Source organism: Mus musculus, chromosome 16 (genome assembly GCF_000001635.26).
Source record: "Mus musculus strain C57BL/6J chromosome 16, GRCm38.p6 C57BL/6J".
NCBI classification, from domain to species: domain Eukaryota; kingdom Metazoa; phylum Chordata; class Mammalia; order Rodentia; family Muridae; genus Mus; species Mus musculus.
In genome coordinates this window covers 66881013-66906285 of record NC_000082.6, presented here as the reverse complement: position 1 = coordinate 66906285, position 25273 = coordinate 66881013, and the positions used below count along the sequence as shown (strand labels likewise).

The 25273-nt window shown below is 36.3% G+C and overlaps 1 protein-coding gene across 7 annotated transcripts in view; it reads left to right on the top strand.

Annotated features, from left to right (window-relative positions):
• Window positions 1–25273, top strand: part of Cadm2 (cell adhesion molecule 2) — a 965502-nt gene that overhangs the window by 714632 nt on the left and 225597 nt on the right. For all 7 annotated transcript variants that reach the window (XR_001781826.2, NM_001347247.1, XM_006523026.4 and 4 more), the window contains one exon: window positions 23404–23553. Coding sequence is in view for 6 of the 7 variants with exons in the window: in NM_001347247.1 (NP_001334176.1) it covers window positions 23404–23553 (150 nt within the window). In the remaining variant the exon portion in view is untranslated. The remainder of the gene's footprint in view (window positions 1–23403; window positions 23554–25273) is intronic.

Genomic DNA, 25273 nt, shown 5'->3' with positions numbered 1-25273 from the left:
TGTTACTTATAGGAATATGGAACAGGGGTTACTTGCATGAATAAAAATAATTCAAAGACAGCAGCATCACAAATGCACATCAGCACAGGCACCCACAGCTGGAAAACTGGAGCACAGTGAACAGCCGCATGAAACTCAACAACTGAAGAACATTCTCTCTAGGTGTCTCAATTGGTCTACTTGTTTTGATCTCGGGAGTCTTTGAATCTTTTCTACCTTGAGACACTTCTCTGTATTTCAGTTTCTTTTTGTTTTTTGTTGTTTTGTTTTTGTTTTTGTTTTGTTTTGTTTTTCCAACATTTTTTGCTTGCTCTGGCAGGGAAAGTCCTAGGGAATTTGGTCAGTTTTAGGGACTGGTTGAAGCTAGGATGGATTGGTTACCTTCCAGGTTAAGGAGTTTTCTGTAGGATGGACATTTCAATCTTGGAGAATAACAATTGCACAACATTACCACATAGCCAGGAGTAAGATTAAATAATGATAACTTAGTTGCATTCTAACATGTGTGTGTATACATACTCATTCAGGAAGTGCAGATCAGTCCTTCAGTAAAACACATTATTGTGATTTTTTAAAATTATATCAAAAAGTGCCTTGTGATGTACATGAAAATAAAAACAGGAAAATTAATGTTTACGGAGCCTGGCTAGCCATACTGATCATCTGCATTGAACAGTCATATCAAACCTATTCTTCAAAAGTACATCCAATTGGCTAGTTTTAAAAAGTATATAATCACTGCAAATTTCATTGAAGCAATTATATTTATCCTAGTTGTATAAGCATTTGCCACTGAATAGTATTGTCACATTACCATTGTCTTCTCTGGTTTTATAAATATAGAAATTAGTATTGTATAGATTTATAATTCAGATATTAAAGATATATGATTCAAGGAATTTTCATTAGCAGTCAACATGTTTTGCTTTCCATGTTGTAGCAATATAGTCAAGAAGTGTAGTATTGTTTTCAAAATGACTTCATTATTCTCCATCAGGTTCATGCAGTTTGCATTTCATATTTGCTGATAATAGTTGTTGATACCTGCATATCTTTGTATCTTTCAAATTCAGGCCTAGCAAATAGATCTGCTGCTATACTCATTGCCTTTGTGTTTTACAAGAGCACAAGAGATTGATCTTCTATTATTTCAGTTTCATGCAATCTGATAAAATAAGCGCATTCACTGACATGCAAAGCGAATTATGCTCTCCTTTATGAGAAAACTATGCTCCAACACACAGTTGCTATTCAGATAAATCCATCCAAGGATACATGCTATTAGGTACTAAATTACCTTTAAAATAATTCAGTAATATAAAAAGTAGATGATTTTTATTAAAAGATTTTTAGAGCCAAAGAAGAAATATACACTTAGTAGAAGAAACCATTTCTAACATGAATTCACTGATCTAGAAAATTACTTTAATGCACATATCAATATCCGTGCCAGATGCTTCTATTTCAGCAATTAAAAAGTCTCTAAATCCCCTTCTTGTGTGTATAATGAAAATCCACAAGCATTTTGTAGGGTAAAATTATACTTCTTTTTTTCATTATAACTATCCAGTACAATAAATTTATACATAATAAAAAGCTGAAAATGGGGAGAATAAATCACATCTTATGCTTAACCTGACCTTTGTATATTGAGAAAAAGTAGTGGTGATAAACGCATCCTTAGCTTGTAATGACAGAAGAGTCTTAGTAGACATGTAACTTTAGTGTGAAAATTAGGGTATTCAACTCATAAGAAAATGTAAAAAGGCCTAGATGGGAGAGAGAGCAGGAGATAGAAAGAGAGAGACAGAGGGAGGCAGGAGGATTCTATTTATAATTGAAAAGTACATGACTGAAATCAAATTAACTTTTTAATTTAAATATAATTTTAGAATTCTGTTTCTGTAGTATAGTTTGTCATCAATAACATTCAGCATAAGTTGAACTTTAGAAAAATAATTCAATATAAAATAAGATTAATATAACTATCTCCTCTGCCCCTAGAAGTTTATATTTCAGCTTATTACTTATAAATATGTTGTTGATGAACAAAATGTATACAAAGAAGTTACTATTGCTATTCAATGTAATTAAATATAATTTATGCACTAGAGAACTCTTGTGTTTTGAAAGGATGGTAGCATATCTCTCATAAAATAATTGATTTCTCATAACTGCCAGATGTCAGAATTTAATCCTAAATCTTCTTTTCATTTCCCAGTCACATGATTATCACTGTATATCCAAAGGTTCCCAAAAGGGAAAAGAAAATTGACTTTTGTACAACTTTAGTTTTATATGATTAGAGACATAGAATAGGTCTTTGGCATGTCAGAAAGGTGTACTAAATAATATGAAAATTTGAAGATAATCTTTGAGTCACTACTTGTAGAAGATGCAGTCTGGCTGCTCTGGCAAGAGATCATCACATGCAATGACCTATGTGTCTGTGATCCAGCTAGAATGCAAACATGCCCCCTACCTCTAATTCCTTTTGTTGGAATACAGATATGCCTATTATACATACCCTGAAGGTGAAATTAGTTTGTAGAAAGAAGCAGCCATGTTTGGAAGTGATATCTAATTGAAGGGCAGACAAAGTCATGAATCGGAGAAAGACTTGACAGAATGTGTCAGAGATAGAATACGCTAAACTCTCATAGGAACAGCACAAGAAAGGGAAGCTCTTTAAGAGCACTGCACAGAGAAAGTCACTCATTTGGGAGTAAGTACCAGCGCAGTTCCGTGAAGTTGAGTTTGTTCATGAGTTCATGTAGTTCAGGGTAAGTCAGCAGAGGCAGGTGTGTCCAGAGACTGAGAAGCGGCCAGAAATTAGAAAACATTTCCAGAGTTAGTTTGAAGTCAGGCAGAGCAATTCAGTCAGAAGCTGAGAGAATCTGAAACGAATTGGTCGTCATGGAGAATTGTTTGAGCCAGAACAGCTGAGTTGAACCAGCCAGCCAGAGGTCAGAAAGAACTAAAAAGGGTGAGCGAGTCTCAGAAGCTGAAACGTTGTAGGAGTAGATTAGATTGTGTGGTGGCGAGGAGTGTCTAGGCCTAGCCCTAAGGATAGTTAGGTCAGTGATAGAAATGCTCTGGGTTCTGCTCCATCCATGCATTTGTACAACTTGGCGATGGCAGTCATCTCATCCCTTCTTCTGAGGAAATAAAAGTTTCATTTACAACAATTTAATCCATTCCCGACTTTACTTCCTCTAGTATCAAAAATGTTATATATTATCTACTCACATTTTCTTTAAAACATCTCAAATTCACTATTTGTTTCTTTTTTGTCATGTTTATGAAAATGTATCATTTTATATTTCAAAATTATCAGTTTTACAAATACATTATGTATACAGTTTTTCTTAAGACACTCTAATCATATCTATTGGTCCTGAATATATCTGAACACTTTAGCTCATGTTTAGTTGGTATTTCTTGCACTTTTCCCTATAATCTTCTGCTATTATACTTTGCTATTTTTCCTAATCTGCCTGAATTCAAGCAAATTCCATTTGTAAAGAGTTTTCCCACATTACATATCTTTTAGAGGAAGTGCATTATCTCAATTTTCACTAAGTTCTCTCATATTGAAAGACATAAGTTACAGAAAAGCTACTTAAGGGTATCAGGTTATTACAGGAACAGAAACAGCTCTGAGCCATCAGAGATGACCACCAATCTTCTTGATGCAAAATTCAAACTGAAAGATGAATTCATGGCTATCACACTCCCTCCTTTTCATATGCATCGTTCAGGGACGTGTATATAAAGCGATGTCATTTTTCTCTATTATTAATAATTGTATTTTATTACCTAACATTATATTCAGAAAGTCCCTCACATAGTTTCCTTTATAAATGATAGCATACATAATGAAAGATCCTCTATTTCTAAGGGGATTTTCCTCATTATTTTATAATTATGAATAACGTATTTTATGGAAAAAGCAAAATACCATCAACTTGATTCTTTATTTAACCAAAGAGTGACGTTTGCTAAGAATATTCTCGTGGAAATTAAACCTGTGTTGTGCTCCTATGTCATATCCAGGGTTTCTGCCATTCTGGTCAGGAATTTCTATCTCTATTCAAAATCATCAGTGGTGTCCATGTGGTCTTTGAAAGTTTACAATTAAGTTTCTGGCAATTAGAATGCATGGAAGGAAAACTACAAGAATTTTGGCATTCAAAAATCGTACGAGTGAGCATCTTTTCTCCACACTTTCCACAAATGTTATGCGCATAACATGTTGCAGATACTGCCAGCAATTCTTAGCCACTTCTGCTGTGCTCCTTTGCTCAAACTGCATGCTCTTTCCAATGTAATCATGGAAACAAATGAAAACCAGGCTTCTGTCCAGTAGACACTTATTGAAGTTTTGGAATTGACTGAACACTGTTAATGTTGTTATAGAGCACTGTTAGTGTTAACCTTATTAAAATAGCTTCTACTAATGATCATACTGCAATTGCAAGCTTGGGAATTTGGCTATTTCTTTGCTTTTGAATTAAATATGCCTGACTCATGGTAGTTATGCAACAGATAGTGTTAGAAGTAATGAAGATTTAACAAATACAAATTTGTTGAAGTTGGTTTGATTCCCTACGTCACCTATTTGTTCTTTGTTGACAGAATACGTATCAAGTGTTCCGTTATGAGTTTCAGAATCTTAGAAACACACTCCACCTCTTTTAGATACTTTTATTTCCCATAAGTTAGCTGTGGGACAGAGAAGAAATCTTGCTGTGGGAAACAGAATTTTCACAAACAGTACTTGGATATAGATGATTAGCACAGATCTTGTACAATCATTGATTGATGTGATGAGGAATAGCTAAATCTAATTAGTCAAATTTATTTCTCAGAATATATGTTTAATTTCAACTGACTGCAAATACCATTTAGTAATGGGAGATGACTAAACTTATTTCTAAAAAAATTCTAGATTTACAAAATTCTGGGTCTAATACTGTTACATTAATGATGTGTACATAAAGTCTTGATATATTCACTACAAATGAATGGTTAGGCACCTTTTTTTTCAATTTTATGAAAAAAAAACACCATAAGTAAACTGTTTTCTTATTTTATATACTCAATTTTTTTTATTTGTTTATATTTTGAAACCACTACTGTATTCAAAGATTGGCTTTATAAAGCTTGGATAAGTGCTATCAAAAAAGGACAAAAATTATACAAATTTGCTAAATGAAGTAGCAAATGCACAAATATAAACCATTAAAGATGGCTTAATAGTCAATTCAAACCACTGATGACCACTATTTATGGAAAAGAGCGTACCCTTCTTTCTCATCGACCCTTCTGTTTCTCATTTGGCATGCATCCAAATTTCTGCTGTGTCAACATTTGCTCCTGGGAGAAAATGAAGGGGGAAAGGTCCATAAGGTTCCTATTGGCCCAGACAGTAGAAACATCTGCTGGATTCACAAGCAGCTTGCTAGCCCAAGTCTGCAGGGACATTTGATGCTTATCGACGCTGCCATATGAGTCAATATTTCCTGTGCTCTGAGGCTATACAATCTAATTTTAAAAAGGCAAGGTTGTACATTACATGTCAAGAATTCATTCATTAAATAAGTATTATGTGTTTAAAACAACTGTCACGACATTATGGTTCGAGCGCTTAATAATAGCAAAATTCCAGTTCTACTGAATGGCAGTTTATTATCTAGTTAATGATATTATTCTGATTATTGATTGATCCTGTGAATTTGTAAATGTGCTTGTGGAGTTTACTCTTAAATATAATTAGCTAACCATCCTTTATTTTGTCAGAAATATATTACCACTTTTTTCATTAATTAATAAATGTGCTATTTATCTATATCCAAGTTCCGTTTGGGAAAACTCTGTGCTACCTGCAGCAAGATTTCTCCTGTAACCCACAGCTAAGCTATGGGAGTGAAAACTGTCTGGGATAAGTAGAGTATGTTCCTATAACCCCAAAATTTACAATGGATCCATAAGACACATTTTCTGTAATTGATGATTTTATGAAACTGTAGGATATATTTCCATAAAAATCTACTACCCTTTAGTAGACTTCTTTGATATTAGCTGGCAGATGTTTTCGATAGTGAAATCTGATATTATAGCAACCAAAATAAGATTCACCATTTATTACCATTTCTGAGCTTTAATTATTTAAATCTATTTATTTATTGTATTTGTGTCTGTATGTCGAGACCCAGGCATGAACATGGATGCATATTTGCTTGCTCTTGCATGCACATGTGCAGGCAAGATGTATATATTATGTGTCTTCTAACATATTCCATCTTAGTTTTTGAGACAGGATCTTTCACTTGGACCTGGAGTTTGCTAAATCTAATTTAGCTAGATAATCTGGCCAGTGAGACCTTGCCCTTCTCCCTCCTGGTGTTCCTGGGCTGCATCACTAGACACATCTTTTATGTCATGCTGTGGAACTGAACTCAGGAACTCTGACTTCCTTGACAAGCATTTTACTCACTGGGCATCTCCCCAGGCAATTATTGATTTTTAACACACAGAGTTGGTCATTTTCTGTGAGAGTCTTCTGACTATCATGCTTCTGCCAGTGTCTGCACACTAGGGTCCCTTTCAGATCATTCTAAGCATCCCATTTAGTTACTGCAACTGGAAAGGGCATCTTTTTCAATACTTCATTTAATTTTTAAAAAGCAACTGAAAGATATTTGAAAATATATAGGGTGCATTTTTAAAAGTCATAAAGAAGAGGGAACTATATATGAGTTTATTTTTTATAAGGTTATAATCAAAAACTTAGAAACAGGAAGATGGGCCTTTTATTAGATTTTACTTTAAAATGTATTTTTACTGGTTCTTTGAGAATTTTGTACATTTTGATAATTTTTCACCCACTCCAATCCTCCTCTCTTTACTCCTTCTCCCTTATCCACCAGACTATGCAAATTTTATTTTAAATGCAAGTCCAAATGATGCTGCCCAGGTATTCTTAGATTTGTATGGTTCACTTACAAGGACTATACTCATATAGAAAACCGAGTCTTACCCAACTATCTACCATCATTTGGGAAAAACTCTTTTCCTAGTAGTGAGGCTTTATGCAGATCTCACCATTCTGTGATGTGATTCAGCCTGGCTTGACCTTGTGGAGGTCTTGTGCCTGCTGTTTCAACCACTATGATTTCATATGTGCAGATTGCCTGTTATGTCAAGAAGGCATTGCTTCCTTGCTGTTACCTATGACTTCTGGCTCTTCCACTTCTTCTGCCATCTCTTCTGCAATGATGCCTGAATTTTTCAGGGGCATGTAGTACTTATGTTCTATTTGGGGCTGATCATTCAGCAATCTCCTATTCTCTATACCTTGGACATTTATAGCTGTATTAATTACCATTTCTTGAAAATAAGACCTGTTCTAATTAAGGTGGAGATAGGTATTGTGTATGGATAAAACACCAAGTCATTAGGAGTTCATTTAATACCATGTGCATTTTATAGAATAATAGCTGATGGTTTTTCTCTAGGAATTAAAATGTGTCCAAGCATAGGTTTCTGTAATGATGCTGAATATGAGTTTCATCCAATCAGAAAGAAGTTGATGACTTCTATGATGTTTGTACCTTAATTGTACAAAAGGACTTGACTTCCTGGGCCATTGTAAGATCACAATGTTTACAGCTCGGTAAGACTGAAGATTGCTTTTCAACTCTGGACTGCAGTTTCCAAGTACTGTCAGTCTGCTGTTCCAGTGTTTCAGAGTCCAGTATGTCCTATCCTCAGGAACAGGGTCTGCTGGTTTGTTGTTTTGTTTGTTCCTTTGTTTGGAGAAGGGCCTCTCTATGAATCTCTTCCTATCCTGGAAATTGCATGTAGTCCTGACTGTCCTTGAACTCACACAGATAAGCAACTCTACCTGAAGATTAACCACTGCTAGGGAGTATACTATGTGTTTGGGGCAGGAGGTTTGTTACTTTAATACTAAATATCTTTAAAGGAAGTAACCAATTTTTGACATCAGGATTTTTACTTATTACCGTGTGGAATCTAGTAGGGAGATTATCACCTGGTTATAGTTGGACTACATTTGAACTTTTCTGTCTGTGTACATCAGTAGAATTTCCTTAAGAGAAGATTTCTATAGATGAAATTTAGTTGAAATTATTGTAATATAAATTTGCTAGTGGATTAACTTGTAAAGCCTACATGTTTTAATTTGATCGATATGTGTTAGCTACTGTTCTCTTTCTGTGAAGAGACAGCATGTCCAAGATAACTCTTATAAAAGTCAGTGTTTGACTGGAGACTTGCTTAGAGTTTTAGAGATTTATTCCATGACTGTGATGAGAAGCATACAGGCATGATGTTGCAGCAGTAGCAGAGAACTGTACATTCTGATCTTCAGAGAGATCACAGACAAGCACACACACACACACACACACACACACACACACACACGGGGGGGGGGGTGGCAGAGGTTGGAAAGGGACAGGGAGGAGAGGGGGAGCAAGAGGAAGAGGGAGAAACTGAAATTGGACTGGCATGGACATTAGAAGCCAAAAGCCCACTCTCAGAACACACCTCCTCCACTAAGACCACACCTCCTTCACTAAGACCCTGCCTACTCCACCAAGACCACACTTACTCCTTCCTATAAAACCATACTTACTAATTTTCCCCAACAGTTCCACTCCTTGACCACTAAGCATTTAATAGATAAGCCTATGAGGGGCATTCTCATTCTAACCACCACAACTCTAATGAATATGGACAAACAAAAATCTACTATCTATGGATCAATAATCTATCATACATCCCCTTATTAACCTCGCAGAAATATTCATATTCACATATAAACAGGCATATAATTTTTTTAAAAAGTCCTGTTTTTATGCAGATTAGATGTGGAATTCACATTTGTTTTCCAAGCATATTTTGATCTTATCTGACAAAGAAGAAAACCATGACAAATCAGAACAATGTTGTTTGTGAATAAACTTTTTTTTATTAAGTTTAGAAGAGGCAATGTTTCTGCTAGTAAACTATAGAGACGTTTGTGGGGAATTGCAGGCTGGTATCCAGTCGAGCTGAGGTCTGAACCTTGCTGGTCATAACTGACCTACACTACACACACAGTAGGCGTTTCCTCATGCTCCTGGAACTCTGGCCCCTGTCTAAGGTACCACCTCCCACAGCCCCCACAAGAGAAGCATGGTCAGTAGTCACATAAGCAATGGCCCAAGCTTCTGACCATCAGGCTAAACTCCTCCCCAGTTACCTAGCAACAGTGAAGACCATAAAAGGGGCTGTTAGGCCCCCACCTTGCTCTCTAACTCTTACTCCTCTGTTCCTTTACCTCTCACTTCTCTCACCCTCTCTTTGGGTTTTCTCCTCCCTTTCTCTTTCTCTTTGTCTTCTCTTCTCTCCTCTCCTTTCTCCTCTCTCTTTTTAGTTTTCCTCTCTCTCTCTCTCTCTCTCTCTCTCTCTCTCTCTCTCTCTCTCTCTCTCACTCTCTCTCTCTCTCTCTCTCTCTCTCTCTCTCTCTCTCTCTCTCTCGGGGTCCCCGGTTTGGGGCTGCCCCTTTTCCATCCCCCCTGTGTGGGTCAGGCATGCTCACCAGGGGAGAGTGGAAAAGTGTCCGGCAGCTCTGCCTGTGTCTGCCTGCTCAGAGCACAGGAACTCTGGCCGGACATTTGGCCCCTTTTCCTTCCCTTCTTCCCCAGGGACTCCCCAGAGCCTCCCCCTTATTCTGCTCCCAACAGACGCTGAAGGTTTTTATTGTTGTTGTTGTTCCTTGATTTTTCTCTCTTTTTCTGATATAAACTTCAGTGTCCATTGTGCTAATAATAAACATCAGGCCAATTATTGACTTCATACTTACAGCAATGGCCAGGGAATACATCAAGCTTATCTACCACTAGGGTCACCTGAAACTTAAGGCTGTGTTAATAAATCATGCATTTCAAAAAGCCATGAGCTGTGCTGATTCTCACCCCAAAGTAGATTGGCTCGTCACCCAATAGGGCTGGATGACCTCAGCTATTCAACATCAGCCATCAACAGCCCCCGGAAGCCTCCTACTTCCTGTAGGGTTTATATTTCACTTATTAAATCATACAGCCTGGTTTAATGATCCATTTTCTGGTACAACTGCTAATCAATCCTGACACTTTACTTTTCAATAAATGATGTCCACAATGACATTTGGGAACTTAATGCAATACCTCAAAACCACCTTGGTTTCCAGTCAGTTTTGATACGATAGACAGCTAAGAATTTCTGAGTGCAAGGTAAGGGCCAGCATCAGCTGGGACTGATTTCCTTCCACTCCTACTGTTTGCCAGCCTTAAAATGCATGCCTTTTGTCTCCCATTTAAATATTACTCTCTAGAATTCAACTTTTATAATTAGAGTCAGGAGGTTGCCAAATATCTTAATTTTTAGGAAGATCTATTTCATTAATTAACTTATAAACACTTCACTCTGTTATAATTATCTAACCAAACAAAGATGCAATAATCACCATGAATGCAGGCATTGGTATTCCTTAGCTTTTTTTTTTTTAATCATCAAATGTATAATTCCTGAAGCTGGTTTGTCTGCAGGATTCTATACAAAGTATCAACCTTCACATTAATATTTTCCCGGGTCGGTTTGCACTTGCTCTAGCAGGGTACTGTTCCCCTGGATCTAATATGGCACTACAAAGGGCTTGTACATCAAAGCTTGTAAACACGGACAAGATGGGCGAAATCAGCATTAATGAAATCTTTGTGCATTCAGAAATGATCAAACAGCAGAAAACACATCCCATTAGCCACTATGTTACTACACATTTTTTTCAAATGGGAGATTGTTCCCCAGGGAATATTCTGTTGATTCATACGTTCCTGCATATTGATCTCCACTTTAAATAATTAAAGTGATATCATCGCAACACAATGTTTATGTGTTTAGAATTGTGTGCCCATGGTTATAAGACAAATTTATATGCATGTCAAGGAGTGAGAGGTAAAGTATATGTATAATTTCTTAATCATTTTTAATCAATAATTTCCCATCAATAATTTATGCCAGTTACTACCTTGAGGACTAAAATTCTATACCTAGAAGATATTTATGTTATATTATCCAAAGGATGAATTATTTGTAGAGTTATATGATAAAGGCACATCCACCCCGAAAATGTATTGCAAAGAAATAAACATGGGCAATAAAGTGAAGATTCATCATTGTTAGTAAAAGCAACATCATCAACAACAACAACAACAACAACAACAACAACAAAACAACAACAACCTAAAGCATCCATGGCATTTAGAGTGGAAATGAGTGTTTGTTTCTCTAGCAAATGGGAGGGAATGCGGGTGTATGAGAGAGAATATGTTGTACTAAAAGTGCAATTCAATAAACAGATCTAAGCATTTACCAGAAAGTTAACAACCATATAGATCAAAACAACAACAACAAACAAATGAAGACTTGTCACCTTTACAAACCTTTAAATGAGTTTTAAACCTGTATAATTCAACAAAGTTCTTGACATTATGTTCAACTTGCACAATGATGTTCATGCACACCATCAAGTGCTTTGATACTTGATATTACTTTGATAGGGTTAATATGAAGCCGAAAAAAAAATGCTTTCTGGGAATGTAAGTGGGAATGGGGAGTCACATGACTTCTCCTGCTAGCTTCCCATTGCATACCTTCCTGAGTAAAGGTGAGATCCTTAGACAGGAAAAGTTCCCTGTAGTCTGACTGGGCCCTCCTTCCAGGCTCACCTTGGACCATCCCCAGCTGCCTCTCATTGGGCATCAATCTCAGTGGGTTTTGTTTCCCTTTGTTGTATGTCTTTCCTTTCAGTTCCTTCAACTGCCAGCAGTTTTTTTTTTGACTCTGATCTAGAGATTTTTACTTATAGCTGTTGGTGGAACAGTACTGGCTCTGCACCATCCTTGCCCTAAGGCTATTTTCAAATTGTTGGCTTTTTCTTGAAAGCAGATAATAGTTGAAATGTTACCGTTTCTCAGCTGGATACTTCTTTTAGTATTTGTCTTTTCAATTTTGCTGCTTCCTCTTCATTGCCAGTTCTGAACGGACAGCTGTCATTTCTAGGTGATCTACTCAAGTCATGCCCATGGGAGGTACACTGTCACCATCAAGCATATATCTGACAAATAAATTCATGTAATTGAAGAACATTTTATTGAAAAATTCCACTCAAATAGTAAGTATATGTTCAGAAAAGACTACATTATAACTGTAGTTTAGTGGTTAATATGAATTGAAATTATCCATTAAAACGTGTAATATATGTTTTATACTTTTTTATTATTTTATTTTTCACAACTTAAAATTTACAGAAATATTATTTAAAAGAAAATATTATAAAGGTTCCTTCAAACATAAGTAGATATATTGATTGCTTTAATGAAATTATTTATATTTAGTACAACGAATAATAAAAACAGTATCAATAGAAAGCCAATGTCAATCTTACATCATATTTTTCAGAAATGTGTGAAATATGAGACAATTCTAAAGAAAAATAACTCCTGCATATAGATGCTAAATTAAATCAATAACTAGTACTTAAAATTCAGACTAAAATTCATTAAATCAAAAACCTTGTTTTCTGTTTAAAATTGAGGAAAACAAAAACTACAACATCAGATTAAAGACCTAGTATATTTGTATTTGTAATTTGCCCCATTATCTTTGTCTTATTTTGCTAAGATATATTTTATGTATATGTATATTAGTTGTACATTATAAATTAATATTTTAATATTTAATTGTTTAATTTGTTTAATATTTAACTGTACTTTACATTTTATATCTCTTCTAAAAATATAACTAGCAGTGCAGATTTCTGTTGTATTTGATATTTAAAATATATTAAATTTAGTTGTTTTAATTCATGAACCTTCCCAGACATATCAAATATGTAAGCACCCTTACTATTCCTTTAGAATCTGATTGAATTTTCTGCCAACAAAATGCAAATTTAAATGATTATAACACACCAATTTTCCCCTTTCAGTGGAAAATTGACTTTATAGATGTAACTTTTTAAAAAAGAATACTAAACAGTTAAATAGTCAAATGATATTAAAATATAGGTTAATGAACTACACTTTATATAAGAACAGAAAACATTTATTTAATAAGTTTCTTAGAGATTTATAAATACTCCCTAAAAATTATAATTAAGAATATATGGATTTGGTGATAATACTGAATAATAAAACAGACTAGAAAAATTTTTTATATAGACAGTACAACTTTTCTGTGAATTCTCTAAGAAGGTTATGGTTTATAGGATCACCTAGTCAAGAGTTATTGTTGGATACATTGGAGATGCGGTTTTTCTCTTAAGTCCTAAAGTTTGCCTTGTATGAATGACCTAGAAAACTCATCCCGCATTCCGGAAAAGAGAATGACGTGGAGTTTCTACAGGAGAGTTATGGTTCTGTGCCTCAGGAGCTGCGGGTGCCACTGTAAATCTGAAAGAGCCTTTTGTCACGGATCAGAGCCAACAAGGGGTGAGGTCCAAGCTTTGGGTGTGCGGCAGCTTCTGCTCTCTGGGTTGGTATCAGAGTGTGATGCTCACAATGGCCACGGTGAACCCCAGGATCTGGTCTACAGGATTGTAACTCCCGAAGCTGCCAGTTTGGCACTGTTTTGCTTCGATATGAGGAAGAGAAAGCCTCTCCAACCTTTCCTGGCCTTGCAAGACCCACTGGCCGCCAGCTTTGTCTCTTCCCGGCTTTGGTCTGGCAGTTGTAATGGAACATGGGTCTCCAATGTGCATCCTGTCTCTATGGAAACTGGCAGGCAGCATGGTCTGATGGCCATGCTCCACAGTGGCTGGGATGAGGGATGGCACAGAAGGTGGAGACCAGGTGTTATATTCTAAATGGAAAGTTGAATGCAGGGGAAAAAATGCAGTAGACTCAAAGAAAAATAAAATTATTTGGTACAGCCAATAGATTTCAGGAATTGTCTAAAATCTACATTCTAGAAAACAAAACAGAAAAGAGAAAAACAAGATGACAAGTAAAATCTCTGTAAGTATGTGAAGAAGAGGGGGTTACACCACAAGGAGAACCAATTTGCACTTAGTTATCAGTCTTAATTTTTCCTCCAATTTCCTGTCTCGGGTGATAGAGCATCCACTGTGGTTCCCTTGGGGATTGTAAACCTGCCTTCCTGACATTTGTGTTTTGCCATCTAATAGGCTTTCGTATGCAATGTGCTTCAGTCCACACAACTACTGAGCCACAACTTTCACATTAGAAGGTTATTTGTTTCGAATGCCTTTAGTAATTTAGTGGAAGTAATAACACACTGTGTGTGCACTTAGATGTATTTTTAGACTCTAATTTAGGCGACATGAATGATCTCCAACTTTGTAAGATGCACATTCTTTATTTAAATACGCCCTGAACTAGTTGAGAGAAGAGACAATAGAGGGGGGAGAGAGAGAGAGAGAGAGCAAGCAGACAGGGAGAGCTGAAATAACATGAAGCAAAAAGCCAAACAAGAGTAGACCTACATAGCACATCACTGTAAAATGCACAGCCTACTCCATTCTGTTTCTTGCTGGCTTCATAGTTCACAACAATTAGCATATTTTACATGTACTGATCCACTTGGCATTTGTGCTTTTTGCAACCCATAAATAAGAAACTCAACACAAGGAATGCATTTTGCATTTAATTACGTTTCTGAGAGAAAAGAAAATATTGTTTAAACAAACTGAAAAAATATTTTGTGTCATTTAACTCCAGTGGCAGTATCTTTTCAGAATCAGATAACTTTATAAATACATTTAGCAGATATAGGGTCGTGTAACCATACTTTCAAATGAAAGGGTTAAATTACAGGCCATTATATAACCGGAGGTTTTGACACTTTTTTTTTTATTGAAAAGCTGCACGTTCCCAAATTTTGTTGTCTTCTTTTTGTTTTCCATTATTATTTTTTTAAGTCTGGACATTTCTTGCAAAAAGTCTTCCTTATATTTGGGAAAAGAAATATAATGAGAAATCCTAAATTACTGTTAATTTGTTAATTTGCCCCCAGAATTTGATCTTACATCCTTAAAAACCACCGAGTGTTACTTATTCCCTCTCAGTGGGTACAAAGGCCAGCCTCATTCTGTCTGTCTAGGACTGTCTCAGGTGGCTCTAGCTCTCCTAGAGGAAGCAGTCATGCACAGAGCACTTCTGGGCTCTATGCTTACTCTCTAGCTCAGGAAGAGTTGGAGAAAACCATTGTTTCCACTCGGGCATTGAAGAGAGAGCAAAGCTGGAAATGTGCTGTTTGTGGGAGTGCAGACCTGTTTGGGGATGAATGTTAAAGCATGCATCTTTTTTTCTGCCGACTCTATTAACTCCACTCCTGTATTTTCTTCCTGTGTCTTTGTTCTCATGGTCTATAACAGCCTCATAACCTAGTTACGGTGTCCATTATTTAAGAACTGGCTACTTTGTGTCCTGTGTAATTATGTGCTACTTATTTTTGTGGTTTGATAGTAAAGGAAAGGGCAAAACCTGGGAGTGTGGGACAGTTTTTAAATAACTCAGGTCAATAGGAGCGAAGGCTCTGTTTATTTCCCCTTTCGCTTGACGTTTCTTTACAACAGATAGAAACACTAGAGAAATTAAAACAACAACAACAAAAACACAACAACAGAAAAAAAAAACAACCTATGGTCTGCTATGTCAAGATATGAAGGAAATGAAACATTTCAGCATTTGAATTATTCCTTTTGAGTTCCTCTCTTAGCTAGGCAGTGGCGAATTGTATTTGTAATCCAGTGAAAGTTCATAAACACAGATGGTAGTTTGACATAAACTGGATGGTCTAGGAAAATCTAGCACTTCAACCTCATTAGACAAAGAGAAGGGGGCAAATGGAACCTGTTTCAAAATTTTTAATTAGTGTGGTGATGGGTGAAAGGAATCTAAATCCAAGTGGAAAAGCTATACAGTTGTAACCGGAGACATCAATGATGACTTTCAGTGGTGCGCTGTAAATATTTAACAACTTTCTCTGTGGGGAAAATTATTGGCCTGTAGTGTTTGCCAATTTTTGTGGTGAAAATATTCCCTCTGTGGTCAATTTCAAGCTACCAGCTTATGTCACCGAGTACGGGTGGTGAGAGTTACATCCCATGGAACCTCAGAAGCTGCACTGAGTCAGCTCACACTCGTGATCCTTAAAATGAATTTCAAATACATTTCCACTTGCTAAAAAGAGGCGCGAGGGATGGTATATGTCTTTAAAGTGCTCGATTGTAACTACACCCTTTTAAAATCATAGTTAAAGAAGCAGAGTTAGAGTCAGTTTAGTTCATAACCAGTCTATAACTAAGGAAAGAATGCTTAAAAGACAAGAGAAAAGTTGGAAATCTTGCTTCTGTCTTTATGGCTGCATGAGAGGGTACATGCTTTAAGATTTCCATGTTTTAGACCCCTAATCTTCAAGGTGGAGATGATGTCAAGATCACCTCTGCAGAATAAATCATGAATACAATGAGCATAACCCATTAAATTTCCTGCATTTTCTATATCTATTGGCAGTGTTTGATAGGTGACAGGAAATAACAAAAAGAAAGAAATGAAATGAAAATGGGGGGGGGGCAAGAAAAAGGGAAAGAATGTCAAAATCAAAGTGATCCATTCATCCAAGAAAGTTGAAGCATGCCTTTCACATACTTAACGGTTAAGAAATGTTGTATAATCTTTTCCCATTTTCTAGCATATACATTTTGTATGATTTCTTCTCTATTATTTTCTGCCCTATTTTAGAGCTGTAATAGTGTTTGATGTATGTGTTCTCAGTCATTACTTCAATCTTCTTACATATACTCCTCATAATGTTTCAAAAGTAATAAAACATGCCTCATGGTATTTTGCTAATAGGCAATTTGTGATACACACACACACACACACACACACACACACACACACACACACACACACACACATATATATATATATATATATATATATATATATATATATATATATATATATGTATGTATTAGTGAAGTAGAAGTCTATACATTTCCACCTTGATATGACCATAAACAAGCTTACCACTTCGGAATTACATCTAGATCTCTCTATTCTCACCAGCTATCCTTCATATGCCACCCAATGTGCTAAGAAAATATACTTAGTATAGCAGAATATCTTTAGGAATAATTCCATTGGTTATTTTTTTAAGACCAGTAGTGTTTGGTTTACCCTAAGTCTCTAGGCTATATAGTCTCTAGTTCTTAGTTACCCAATCAGTGTCAGGTGTAAGTTTCTTTTCATGGAGTGGGCCTTAGTTCAAGTGAGATATTGATTGGTTCCCACAAGAAGTCCTGTTCCACCATTGCCCTAGCATATTATGCAGGTAGGAGAGATTGTAGGTCAAAAGTTTTATGTCTGGGTTGGTGTTCATGTTTATCCTTCAGTAGACTACAGAGTACCCTCTCAAACCAAACAGACTAGACCATAAGGGTAAAGTCTCCAAGTAGGCACCATCTTGACATCTCCATGTTCAATGAGTTATGTGGGTATAGTCTTCAGCAATACCCTCTCGCTCTCTAAGTATTCAGAGAAGAACCTTTTGTCTGAGTAACAGGCTAGGTTATTTGGGGATTTCCATGGGACTCCCTTGACCAACAACTCAGTTAATTGCAACCAAAATTCCACTATTCATAATCTTGCCTTGGCTATAAGATACAGCCCTGTTGAGAAATCTTTATCACCTAACTACTTGGAGTCTTCATTAGGGTCACCTTCATTGACTGGAGGAGATTTTCACAACACTGCCCAAGAAATGCTTCCAAGTCCACCTCTCTCTCCCCACACTTTCTCCTTCCATGCCATCTACCCTGCAGGCTGTTCCCTCACTCTATATGCATCCACCTGAGGCTGCCCTTTAAACCTATTAAATTTCCCCCTCTTAAGGCTATGCCTGAGGCCCCTCCCTCCAAAAACTTTCCTGTTTACCAAACCTTTCTGAGTCTATCGACTGTACCTTGGTTATCATTTACTTAATGGCTAATATCCCTTTATACCTGAATACTTATCATACTTATCTTTTTGGATCTGGGTTACCTCACTCAGGAGAATTTTATTTTATTTTATTTATTTTATTTTATTTTATTTTATTTTATTTTATTTTATTTTCATCCACTAGCTTGCAAATGTAATGATGTGATGTTTGTTTGTTTGTTTGTTTGTTTGTTTTTAAACATCTGAGTGCAAGACAATGGACTGTCCCAGGAAACGTGGTAAGGTTGAGCAGGTTCAGAGACCCCCTGCACCCAGGCACCCCCCTGAGATGGTAGGCAGTTTCTTACTCCATACCAGATTCCTGGCCTGGAACAAGTACTACACTTCCCACCTAGAAAATACAATCTAGGGCTGGAGAGATGGTTCAGCAGTTAAGAACACCGACTGCTCTTCTGAAGGCCCTGAGATCAAATCCTAGCAACGACATGGTGGCTCACAACCATTGTAATGAGATTTGATGCCCTTTTCTGATGCATCTGAAGACAGCTACAGTGTACTTAGATTATAATAATAAATAAATCTTAAAAAAAAAAGAAAAGGAAAGGAAACAGGACCTATAGTCATGTAGATGAAAACAGAGTTCTCCATGCTAATGAGGTATATAGAGGCCCTGATGGTTGAGCCAAAAAGCTTCCCTTCCCATACATTCCTTCCCACAAAAAATAATTTAATCTCTGGTTTACCCTGAGTAGGTGGCATGCACACATTTTCCATGATGATCCATCAATAAACAGTTTGGAACCAAGTCATCATCAACCCACGGGCTTCTTCCATGACTCAGCTCCTCCAGGACTTCCAGAGAACCCCTGGCCTGGGCTCCGCAGCCTGTGTGCAGCTCCCCATGACCTAGTGGCTTCTCTGTCCAGGAGTTTTGGACCCTCACCCCCACCCCAGCCTCAGGCTCCTCATTGCAGGCTATAAGAACTCCCTGGTGGAAAATTTAGGGTTACTTATATATACTATCATCTCTTCTGCAAATAACAATACTTTGAGTTGTTCCATTTCAACTTTTATCCTGTTGATATTCTTCAGTTGTCTTGGTGCTCTAGTTAGGAATTCAAGTACTGTATGGAATAGATAGGGAGAGATTGGACAACCTTCTCTTGTTCCTCATTTATTGGAATTGCTTTGAGTTTATTTCCATTTAATTTGATGCTGACTATAGGCTGGCTGTAAACTGTCTTTATTAAGTGTGCTCCTTGTATCCCTAATATCTACAGGATGTTTATCATGAATGCAGTGTTGGTCTTCTGTTTCATAGATTCTATTTCCTCTCTGGATTCTTGGAGACTGTGTCTTTCTTATGTTGCCTGTTTTCCTGGCCTCCTTAACGCGTGTGTTCACTTGGAATTCCTGCAAGGGGGCAGGGGTTGAGGGAGAGGATACTTTAGGCTGGGATACTTGGATGAGTTGGGGGAAGACAGTTTGGAACAGAAGGTTTTAGTGATCCCTTATTGAGTGAGAAGAGGGAAACCTCAGCAGATTTCCAGCTACGGAACTGGGGATGAGACTGGGAGGGAGGCAGGTGGTGGGGGTGGGGTGGGGAGAGACAGGATTTCAGGAACAGTAGGATTGCTATGAGTCTGTTTTAGCCTGCAGGTTACCCTGGGAGGAACAGCCCTTGAGTTAACGCTGTAGGGTGTCTAATGGAGTTTCAGGGTAGGACACAGCCTCCAAGTTGGGGGAGGAAAGTTAGAAGTTGATGTTCTGTGAGATTCACAGTAGATGTGGCCTGGGTGGACAGAAGGTCATAGCTGGTGTTCTATTGCAGCCCTGGGTATGAGACTGGGGGATTGAGTCTGAAGGAATAGAGAGAAAGGAGAAAGTTTGTGAGCAATTTACTTGGTTTTCTGTCAGCCATGGCCGATGACTACCTAATACTTAATTAGTTTAGAGTGAAGGAAGTTAATAGGTACTAATACAACAACAAATATGAATTCAGTACCAAGAGAGGAGTTAGTAAATTATGAACAGAAGTTGCCTGGAAGAGTAGTTTGCTCCAAGTTGGTTGAATAAATTGAAATCAGTGCTGACTGAACCAGGTTTCCTCTTCCTTTACATCATTTTTTTCCTCAGGTTTGAGGTTACCTTGGTGTTTCATTAGCAAATTTCTCTTCCTCTATCCATTCTACAAATGCGAATGCATGAAAGACAAGGAAGTAGTATGCCTTACATGACATGCATAAAATAAATGAACTCAGGATACATAGCTCATTTCACCTGATGTTAAATTTTCCAATTGAGGAAACTTCTTTGGGAAGATGTTCTGAGACTCAAAGGCAAAGTTGAGTCATGAGGGGTTAAAAAGAGAAAGGTCACAGTGAGTGACTCAGTATTCTATCCTGGTTAGAACAAGAAAAAGAAGAAGAGGAAGAAGTCAATGGCAATTCAGACCTCTGAGAAGTTTGACTGCCTGCCACACAGGCTTTTAAATTGATTTTCGAAACCACATATCCTAAGGGTATTTAGGATTAGTTGATTCACCACATGACTCTTCTCTCTATTTGTAAAACTAAATTATTTGATTTTCAAGAATTTTATGCTGCAAGAGAGAACTGAAATCATACTACCTTAAAGTCAGAAACTGTGAGGGAGATGTTGGAGGGACAGAGTCCTTATGCCCACCCATGAAGGACTTGATGCAAGTATATGGATGTATATTAAAACCTAGCACGAAGATAACCCTAAAATCCTTCCTTCCTTCCTTCCTTCCTTCCTTCCTTCCTTCCTTCCTTCCTTCCTTCCTTCCTTCCTTCCTTCCTTCCTCCCTCCCTCCCTCTCTCCTTCCTTCTTTCTTTCTTTCTTTCTTTCTTTCTTTCTTTCTTTCTTCCTTCCTTCCTTCCTCCCTCCCTCCCTCTCTCCCTTTCTCTCTCTCTTTCTTTCTTTCTTTCTTTCTTTCTTTCTTTCTTTCTTTCTTTCTTTCTTTCTACTTTTTGTGGACCAAGAATCCAAGAATATTGATTAAAATTAGTTTTTTGCATTAGCAAATAACAATAAAAAATTAATGCTTACATTTCTTATATCTGATTTTACAATTTAAATTTCTTTGTTAAAAATGATTATTGATTTTTCCCATTTGCTGTCAAATTTATATTTCATGAAATGGTAACACAGCTATTATGACCCAGCAGCTACTCTGGAATGAGAAGAGGAAACACTGAACTTTCAGAATAAACTTCCAATGGTTCATTGACTTTGTCTCACCATGGGAAAAGAAAAAAAATCACTTAACCTCCCAGTGTCAGTTTACCCATCTGTGAAATGAGAAGGATAATATTTTCTTATGGGGATGTTTTGAAAATTATTCTGCAAATGTAGTAGACAAAATTGTTACAAGCATCACTAACTTTTCTCCCTGAATTCTTTAAAGCAACAGACAGTATTATTTATGTACCTGTTGACAGTCAAAACATCATCTGGGTCAAACCATGTTTATTTATTAGCAGTTGAGATATTTGAAGAGTCACCCTCCCCCTACCCATTGCTCAATTTATGCATGTTATTAACACCAGGGGATCCAAGAAAAGCACCTTAAAACCATATTGAACTCCATATTCACGAGGTGATAATCCCAGGCAAGTATTTACTCTCTGTGTCTGAGCTCCTGTTTGCTTAGGTTTGTTTTGGTTCTTGCTCCACCTTGCTTTATAAGACTGATAGTCCTCTATGCTCCCTGCTAGTGGTCATCTCTGGGCAGAAGCCAAGATATACCCCATAGGTTTCCTATTGAATTTCAAGTAAACTATCAAAGATTATATTATTCAAAACTCCAATGTCAAATTCAAAATTCATCTGAAAGCTTAAGGGGAAGTGTCCTGGGGAGTTGTCATGGTGACTTGAAGGGGCTGGCGTGGAGAAGATAAAGCTCCTGATAAAAGATTTTAATACTCTAAAGTCTTAATTATGGAATGTGGTCCTGAACCTCTGTGCTTATGTCATGTAAGGCTGGAAGGAAATGTTTCCCTTCAGGCTCTTCAGTCTCTTTTGGTGCCAATCAACAGGCATCTTGTTAATAAACTTCTTTATGCCAATGGCTCCCATATAACCTCAAGTGGTGCTTGGAATAATGACAGAATCATTACAAAGTAAAGCAGAAGAGAGAAATACATTTCATGGGTATGATTAAGCCATCCTAATGTCCTTGAATATGCAAATTATTTTGACTTAATGAACTACCTTGCTCACATAATAGTATTTTAATCTGGCTCTAGTACATCCTTTTTGTCTCTGTGAATGTTTGTTATCAGACTTGAAAGAGGTTTTTTATCCAGATCAATACAGAAATGAAATGTATATATTATATTTTCTCATGCAATACCTTTGTTTAAATTATTAGCAGTGTGCTTGTTAGGTAAAATTATTACATAGACTGCAGTAATAATTAATGTACACATTTGAATTTAGAAAACTGGTTGTATACCGACACTATACAAATTGAAAATTCTTTAAGAATTTAAGAAGATATATTTTCTTGATTATAAAGAAACACTAATTATTACAGAAATGTTGACAAAACAGTAATAAATATCTCCTTGGATAACAACCATATATGCATGTGCACATATGTTGGAATATGTATACTTTCTGTTGTTCTGGAGGAAATATATCACTATTGTTAATCATGCTGGTCACAAACACTGGAAATGCAGGGGCTCCTTCTTCAGCTGGCAGAGTAGCTAAGACTACAGGTGCATGCCACCACACCAGGACTTTGAAATATTTCTTGGACTATTGCACAAGACGAATATTCTTTATAGAACAGTCACATTGTTTTGCCAACATTTTGTATTTTAGAAAAAGCTCTATAAGGTTTCCCAGTAAAGTGGGATTCATTTTTCATTTCCCTTATCATAAATTCACTGTAAAGTTCTAGTTTTTTTACACATTATGAGCTTTGTTCTACGTTATAACAAAGCTACCAGGGAAGTGTTTTATGTGTTTCCTAGGCTCCTGCGGAGAGTTTAATTCATGCAACATCATTCTCAGCCTTACCTTCAACAATGAATCCATCTCACACCACATAACCAATTCTAGGCCAAGGGAAATGAAAGATTATTGTATTACTACTGGAATATATCTTCATGTGTGCCTAAGAGAGATACATATTCTGAGAAATGGAATAAAATGTAAAGAAAATATAATGGTGTGCCTGTAGGGTGGTCTAATGATTTGAAATTGCTTTTCTATAATTTGTCCTATATATTTGTCCACCACTTTTGGTGGTTTACATTTTATTTTGAGTAAACCCTGATGTCCAATGTAGAACATGGAAATTAATCATTTTATAACTTTCATTTAATCAACATTTTCTTTAATCTCCTTTTAGGCAGCCAAGGGCAGTTTCCACTAACTCAGAATGTCACGGTTGTTGAAGGTGGAACTGCAATTTTGACCTGCAGAGTTGATCAAAATGATAACACCTCCCTCCAGTGGTCAAATCCAGCTCAACAGACTCTGTACTTCGATGACAAGAAAGGTGAATATATTTTCTCAGAAATGTTTTAAACATGTTCTGAAATACCCTAATTATAATGAATTTATTTTCCTAAGATGATTCAAATTATTCCTTTTGATTACTAAACTGCTGCTGCGTGTACTTAAACATGATAAATATTAAATACTTTACTTTGCAAGTCATAAACACCAAAGACAACCTGTGTCAACTTTCTAATAAAATAAACAGCTTCAATTCTATTTGAAAATACTTTTGCTGACTGCTTCTCACACCCATCTAAATGCTGCACTCTTTCATTTTAAAACATCATAGTTTATAGAGTGAATTTTTTCTAATATTGGGTCATATGTTGTTATTTCAAGATCTTAATTTTACATGTCTAAAGGATGCTTTCATTAGAAAAAGTTTGTCTAATAGATTTATTCTCAGCAATTGGATCAGCTAGAAAAATACTATAGAAATGATTTACCTAGTAATGATAACTATAGCCATGTTCAAAAAAAACATTAAGAAACTATTTATATGCATAGAAGGAAAATAGACTTGGACTTAATTAATTTACTAAAGAGGCTTCTAATTAGGTAAGACATAAATTTGAATATTTTGTGGTGAAGAAATCTACACTCTGAAACTCAAGCAAACATGTAATAATATGTCAAGTTTTTAATTCTCCATCCACAATGATAACAGTAAATAACATATTAAGTTTATGAAACATAATAAAATATGGAAATATTTATAAATAAATTTGCATTATACAAGATAGAAAATATGATTTAGATATTACTTCTGATGTTTAAATGAAATGTACCAGATAACAATAAGGAAACTTAAAATTAGCTTAATTTTTAGCCATCCAAATTTTAACCAAAGAAAGTGTAGTAAAGATATCTATTCCATTTAACATATATTTTATATATTGGTGGGATTTTTCTACCTTTATTGTTATCAATAAAAATAGTTTTGAAGGTGTTAAGTTTGTAGTATTTAATGAAAGAGTTAAATATGTAATTCGATAAGTTGAAGTGTATTGAATGCCTCTTTTTACTAGCATTTGTGTGAGAATAGACTAATAGGAGTCAGTAGTGTGGATGACAAATAAGTAAATGAACAGAATATGTTAGATGATAAAAGACACTTGTGAAAAACCATAGATAGGGATTTCAGTCTGTGTTAGTTAAGATTCTATGAAGAGGGGTTTCAAACATGACTCAGAGGTTGAGGGTGTACTAGTCTTGAAAAGAACCCAATCTGAGAATCCCCAGTGTGAAAAATAATAGAATAGATGAATGGATATTTTGACTTTATTTTTGAGCAACTAGTTTATGTGATTGCAATGGAAGACATGTTTAAAATATGTAAGGGGAGGCTATGGAGCTACAGAAACAAAGAATTGTCCCTCATAGCCGGTGTCTAAAAGTAGGCCTGCTTCCCAACAGGGATGTTCAGAATTTCTCTCAAGGTCTTCAACAGATTGAATGAGACCCATCACAAGAGTATTCTGCTTTAATAAAACATTTAAAAATTGTAATGCTGGCTTTTAAACAATAGTTTTATGGCAGTATATAAACTTTTGTTTTATCCAATATTGAGGACAATAATTTACTCTTTCCAGTGAGATATGCATTCCAGTACAAACAGTGAATGGGGCAAGCTGTGCAGAGCAATGAATATTGCATGCACCATTCCGCTGCTAATCATAGTTTTGCTGTCTGAAGTTAGGGTTATCGGAACTCTACAC